Genomic DNA, 7,228 nt, shown 5'->3' with positions numbered 1-7,228 from the left:
CAGTCCTGCTCCATCATGGAGATTGCAGGAAAACAATTGTGTCAGTTGTGGAAATCAGGTGCCTTATGGATTTGTGAACCAATTCCCTCACGTCCCTCTGTGACCCACTGTGAAACACAGATTTAGGGACTAGCTAAAATAATACCCTTGGGAAGCCAAGAGCATAGATAGCTAACCTGAGGCTTCACAGCAGCTGCAGGGGTTATTGCAAGCTTGACGCTGCAGTGGCTAACACAGATAGTCTCTGTTGCAGAGCTACTTTCTCTGGGGAGCAAAATTCCACTTACATTAGGCTATTCAGCATTCTTCCTTTACACAGAATGAGTCTTGATAACAGGTTTAAGCCTAAAATGTGTCCTTATGGCTTCCCTGTTGATTAAGTACATGTCATGTGAAGACTAGATTATTTGTCTGAAGTTGTTTTCTTTGAAGGTGAAAATGAATATATTCCACTAGAATATTAAAACTAAGACAACAAATGTCACATCAGGAAATTACACTTAATAGCTGTCAATACAAAAAGAAGTTTTGCTGTACTTAAGGTAAAGATCTTTTGATGATGAAAAATACAATGGTATACTTTTCTATTTATCTCAGACACGTAGAAGGAGAGAGAAGATCTTAGGTTGTCTAAGTCAGCATTTACATGGTAGTTCCTGATCAGATTTTGGGTTATAGATTTGCATTTGAGCCAAGGAGATGGAGATGTGCTCTGCTGTCTGCTTGCTCACACATCCTTTACTGACTTTCATATTTGCCTCAGACTGCAGCAACTATAGTAGACTGGTATCTTATGCTGCTGCAGAAGATTAGCAGGACTAGCATCCCTGATAAAGAGATTTTTATTAAATGACAAGAGGTTTCTGCTGTTTTAATAACAGCAACATTTTAATAATAATAAATGTACTGAATTATGAACCATTTAAGTAGCTCTACTACTGGTGCTACTGTTGTACCTTCTGTTTCTTTATTGCTGATGTCATAAAGATATAAAAATGATTTCTATTTATTTCCTTATAGCTGCTTTCAAAAAGGTAATTAACTATCGAATACAAGAATGGTTGTATGACCAGTTAATACGATTTCTTTCTGACAGCACAAAAGTTTAATAAAAGTTTTCATGATAAAGAAACAGTTTTCTTTTTCTTTCCAGGTACCATGATCAACAGGATGTTACTAGCAACTTTCTTGGAGCAATGTGGTTGATTTCAATAACTTTTTTATCCATTGGATATGGTGACATGGTACCTAATACATACTGTGGGAAAGGAGTCTGTTTACTCACTGGAATAATGGTGAGTGTTTCTGAATTTATTCACTAGATATGAGATTGTTTGCTGCAATTAATTGCAAAATTTTTGGTAGTCATAGAGAAATATTTATTTACTGACTTGTAGACTATATATGCGTGCACCATTGCCATGGCCTTTCATTCCTGGTAATGGAATAGAGAGTTTTCTTTAGGTGAAACTCAGCAGCTCTGTAATGAAATACAGAGAAACAAGTTCCATCCTGACATAATTCACAACTTCAAAATCTCGATAGAGTCTTTCACTAAGTGTTAAGATATCGTATCATCTTAATTATCTTTGGACATGCGTAGCTGGACTAGTACTAATCATTAATCTTCAATTCTTAAGTTAATCACAAACAAAGCAAAGTGATGGTAGCTGATCTCTTAAAGCATTTTGTATGAATGTAGTTTTCTACTCTGTTTGTGTAAGTCTAATAGCATACTATCCATAGCATTTCATTGCTTGAAGTGGATTTATGTATTGCAATTTTCACAGTAAATGTTTTTGTTACCATTGATATAGCCCATGCATATTCAGTATATTTATTAATTGTAATTTATGTCTGATTTTAATTTTTCTGTACTGCACCATTTGGTCAAAGTTAGTCAGGGAGTAAGGTGTTGCGAAACATAACATGAGCGACAGTATACACTTGCAAGCCAACTGTATCCTGGGCTGCATCAAAAGAAGCGTGACCAGCAGGTCGAAGGAGGTGATCCTGCCACTCTGCTCTCGTGCGACCTCATTTGGAGTATTGTGTACAGTTCTGGTGTCCTCAGCATAAAAAGGACATGGAGCTGCTGGAGCAAATCCAGAGGAGGGCCATGAGGATGATCAGGGGGCTGGAGCACCTCCCATATGAAGACAGGCTGAGAAAGTTGGGGCTGTTCATCCTGGAGAAGAGAAGGCTATATGGAGACCCCATAGCAGCCTTCCAATATCTGAAGGAGGCCTACAAGGATGCTGGAGAGGGACTTTTCGTCAGGGACTGTAGTGGCAAGACAAGGGGTAATGGGTTCAGACGTAAACAGGGGAAGTTTAGGTTAGATATAAGAAGAAGTTCTTTACCGTGAAGGTGATGAGGCACTGGAATAGGTTACCCAAGGAAGTTGTGAATGCTCCATCCCTGGCAGTGTTCGAGGCCAGGTTGGATGGAGTCTTGGGTGACATGGTCTAGTGCAAGGCATCCCCGCCCATGGCAGGGGGGTTGAAACTGGGTGATCTTAAGGTCCTTTCCAACCCTAACTATTCTATAATTCTATGTATTACAGTGTATGGGAAATTTACACAAACCTACGGTAAACTAGCATTTATTTGTGTCAACTCCTGTTTAAATGTCCCTGTGTATGAAAAAGGCCTAATAAGCATCCTATGTACTGTATATAACAGTAAGATACATACTTGTTCCTGAATTTTTGCCATTGATTATAACTAATGTGGATCCAATATCAACTTCTGTTAAAACAGATATATTGGGATTATGGCTGAAAGCTAATGGTATCAAATAGTTGTCACTTTTGAACAGGTGTTTTGGTAAGATTTTAATTTATAAGAGTGCATTTTATGTCCAAAGACATAAAATAGATCAGTGCATTTTTGAAATATTTAAGACTTTCTCCTTTTTTTTTAGCATCTGACAAGCTTCAGGTCACTAACGTTATTGCGAAAGACTTTCGGTACATTTTGCCTGTGGTGGCAAATGCTTAACTCGGTACCTGCAGAGTTTACAATGTAGGTACAGGCTGAAAGCAGAGGAATGACTCAGGCGGCTTTCTTAAAAGCTGTTGACTAAGCTCAAATCTGCCATCTTCTGGGCTATTTGCTTTTTCTCCTCTTTCTGAGTTCGATTTTGATGCCAGAGGCAAAAACGTGGTCATGAGTTCATTAGGTTAAAAGGAGGGCAAGCAGTACATATTTGCCACAGGGATGTGCAGAATGTGGACAGAACCCTGTTACAAAGCTTGCCTTCTTCCCAGACACTGTTTAGAAACAAGAAGCAAATAGTTGAAGATGCAGATATCAATAATTTCGTTCACTCAAATTGTTCAGCACTTTTCAGCATTTCATTATGAAAAAAACTTCCTACTCACCTTCATGTCTTCGCTTTTTATGATTAAAAATTCTGCAGCTGCTTTGGAAGCATGAAGACTCAAATCAGAATCTCATGGTAATGACTTTGGGATGAATGCCTCCAGAGATGGAAAGCATTCTTAACCAAAAAATGAGCCAGGTAGCCAGTGTGTGATGATAGGTAAACCAATACAGGAAGCCTGACCCCAAATTACGTTTTTAAGGACATCTGCAATAGGGCTTTGGCAAGCATCATCAATGAGAAAAAAATGGGAGAAAGTCAGATGCTGAAATTACTTTTTTCTTTTTTCTTTTTATTATTTTGTAAAGGATCTGAAAGATATGAAGTATGAAACAGTGAACATAATAATGAATTATCTTCCATTTTAACCTGCAATACCAGAAAGCTTATAGGTCTTGAATATAATTCTTTAAAACCATCTAGTCTTCTGAAACATGTACAAAAACTAACTAATGTTTGCTGTGGGAAAAACAAGATCCTAAAAAAACGTTACTGATTTTTATTTCATTAGGAGTGGTTGATGGTCTAATTAAAAGATACACCAGGAGAACTGTTGAGTGAACATAAATAAAATGAAAATGTATATGTGATTTTTAAGAGGGAAGATGAATTCCCTAGCATCTGAAGTAGAAAAAATTTTTTTATTAGTGTGATCAATAACAAATACCATTGAGTTTTTGCTTTTGGAGAAGATCACTGTTAAAAAGGGTGGAAGGAAGAATAAATAGGAATACTTGTCAATACAAGAGTAATTACACAGAATACTGAGGAGTTAGTACTGGCTTTGCAAAACTATTGGTCCCTGAAGGGCTTCTTCAGTATCTTGACTGCAATGAAGGGAGAGCAGCCCAGGTGCCCTGCCTGTCCTCCCCCTTCTGCCTCAGGAATTGCTTTCTGTGCCATGGAAATAGCACTGCTCAGGCTGAACCTTGCATTGTGCTCCAGCCTGGGAAGTAGACTTTGTGCGGTCTACTGATGGCACCAAGTTGTGCTGACTATTGAAGCTGCAGCTACTGCTATCTTGAGGTACTGGTCAGTTGACATCTTTGAAATTCTGCACATGCATACTGCTGGAAAATAGGAAAATATGTACACATATTCGATTTATACCAAAAGGAAAAAGCCTTGAGAATTGTTAAGAATAATTCAGCAAAGAAGTCTGATTAATGTATTAGAAAAATTGGGGGGTGAGGGAGGGAAGAAAAAGAAACCTGTGAACAAAGAAGGCAAATAGTGAAAAAATACTGCCATATTGATCCAGTTACTTTTTGATGTTGTGAAGCATTTAAATATGTGAGACTTTAATGAAATACTGACACAGCACAATATAGAGTTGGTGGCATGGGTTAATGCAGAGATGCTTTATGGATGGGCAAGTGAAACTGAACTGCGCACCTCAACTGTATTACTTGCCTGTTTTTCCAATGAGATTTCACTCATAAATTCACTATAAACTGGGGAGCAAATGTGTCCTGTGCCCTCTGTATACAGTAGGTCTGCACAAGTTAATGATATCAAAACAGTATATAAAGGAGATGAGGAGACGAATGGCATCTTCACCATGCAGCTAATCAGAGTTTTTGTCTGAAGATGCCATCTGTAGTTGTCAGTGCACACCCAAACAGATTTCTCAGATCCTGGTCAGCAGGCTGAGTTCAGCTACAGGTGGAGCACTTTATGATGGTGCTAAGCGGAACTGCTTATGTAGGCAACACTTCCTCCTCCTTAATGGCTTTATGGAATTAGGGCCTTGGAGTGTTTGCCAGTTTTCCCTTGCTTTATAAGGAGTATAATGAAGATAGCGAAAGTTTAAAGAAGGGAAGTAGAAATTGATAGAAATTAAAGCAGGGGTCAAGTGTGAGAAGGTACGGGAGCAAGTGTAATTATTGGCCATGAGAAGGATAACTTTTGCAGATCTTTGTAAGTTTTTGTACCTACACAAGGTAAAATAATGGCAATCTATCTTTCTGACTCCAAATGCAAGGATCTGTTTGTAAGGTTTGAAAAGGACTGGTTTTCTTTTACGTCCAGCATTATGTGGTGAGCTAGTGCATTTGTATGATACAAAACTAAGGATACAGAATCTTCCTGCAGAGCCAACTGCCGACAGTTAGAAGCAGACATGCAGAATAGGTTGCTACAACCTATTGCAGCAACAATACAATTTAGCTACAATAAAATGGATGTGTTGCAATTGGCCTGCCACAAGATGCATAGGGTGCTTGGCTATAGTTGGGATAAAAATTGCTTTATATTAAATAGCTGTTATTTCAGTGTCTGCCTTGCTAATGCTGAAAGTGCAGCTTAAATGCTTTTGTTATTGAAATGAACTCTGAAGAGATCATTAAGCCTATGAAAGAACCAAATAAATTAGGAAACTCTTCTTAAATTTACACCATAAAGGTGGACAAGGACAAGATGTTCCTTTTGGAAATTTGTAAGTAGCATCTTAAGAGATGGGACAGGATTTGAACACCACTCATGTAGGTGAAGAATTCTTATTAGAGTCTTACTAGGGTGGTTGCAATGCAATCTGACAAGAATTTAATTCAGTTGGTTCTGAGAATTCAACAATAAATATAAATGACATCAGGATTCAGAACAGATTGTGTTTATTCCTTCTAACATAATACACCCTAACTCACCATTTCTGTGTGCAGCAGAAATGTAATATGGAGAAGATAGTTAATGATGCTTGAATTATTAAGGTTGAAGCTATTGAAAGTTGGGCTGCTCAGAAGTTCTTCAGCGCCCCTACTGTTGTTCTAGCATCCCAGATTGCCACAAGAGGAACTCTTGTAAGGAACAAACATAATTTGGGATTATTTATGTCTGTGGCTTGTTGGGATGAAATTTCTAACTGAAGAAAAGAAAAGTAAATGACCAAATTAAGTCGAGAAGCTCCGAAGTCTCTGAAGTGGTGGCTAGGGTAGTAATCTTAAATGTGAGAGAATAGCACAAACCTTCGTTTGAGTAAACAAAATCTAGAATTAGAAAAATTAAGAAAAAAACTTCTCTTGGGAGGTCTTCGGTTTGTACTGATAGAACTAGAAGTTTTTGAAGTGTCAGAGGATGGGGGAACTGTTTCCTGCCTATTTAATGTAAAGCAACCTTTATCCCAACCATAGCCAACCACCCTACACATCCTGTGACAGGTCAATCGCAATGAAATTAGGTTATCTTCAAAGCATAGCAGATGTTTTTCTGTAACAGTATTCAGCTAGGAGGTATGGTTGCATTTCAGCAAATTCAAAGGTGGGTAGTTACTGGCTGAAATGAACAGCAATTGTCCCATGATATCTTTGTTTACATAGATATGACCAGAGCTGATGACTGTTACAGAAAGATATCTGCTATATATTGAAAAAGTATAATTTCATCTGCAATAAATTCTGTTTTAATACAGAAATTTTAATATGCTTTTACATATATTCTCATGAAACTTTTGCATTTGCATTTACAACACAGGTGTTGGACAAGAACATCACTGGTAGCAGTCATACTGAATTATGAAAGTAATATTTCCGACCAGCCTTGTAGGTTGTTGAGCCTACTTGTTTAGTGAAATCAGATTTCACTTCCTTGCTCAGAAAAAAGTTCTTTGCACCTTGACAGAAACTGCCTTCATCTCCAAGGGGTGTTGGAGCTGTTGTGACCACTGACAGCTTCCCAAAAGCCCAGCCACTTGAGTTGCATTCAGTTCTAGGGCTTCGCTGAGTTAACACTACTACCATTTGTAGATTCCCCTGTAGAAGAGAGGTTGTCTTAATTTTATAAAACATCATTTTCTGTGCTGCCCCAGAAGCTTTTCCTTGTATGCAGGTTGCATTACTCAAGAAAA

At 38.0% G+C, this 7,228-nt stretch overlaps 1 protein-coding gene across 1 annotated transcript in view; it reads left to right on the top strand.

Moving 5' to 3' along the window:
- Positions 1–1,157: 1,157 nt before the first annotated feature.
- Positions 1,158–7,228, top strand: part of KCNN2 (potassium intermediate/small conductance calcium-activated channel, subfamily N, member 2) — a 21,868-nt gene continuing 15,797 nt past the window's right edge. The window contains exon 1 of the mRNA XM_010020441.1: positions 1,158–1,295. Within this exon, the coding sequence (XP_010018743.1) occupies positions 1,197–1,295 (99 nt within the window). The 5' untranslated portion in view covers positions 1,158–1,196. The remainder of the gene's footprint in view (positions 1,296–7,228) is intronic.

The sequence above is a fragment of the Nestor notabilis genome, unplaced genomic scaffold (genome assembly GCF_000696875.1).
Source record: "Nestor notabilis isolate BGI_N333 unplaced genomic scaffold, ASM69687v1 scaffold11588, whole genome shotgun sequence".
NCBI classification, from domain to species: Eukaryota; Metazoa; Chordata; class Aves; order Psittaciformes; family Psittacidae; genus Nestor; species Nestor notabilis.
This window is presented reverse-complemented; position numbering and strand designations above follow the sequence as displayed.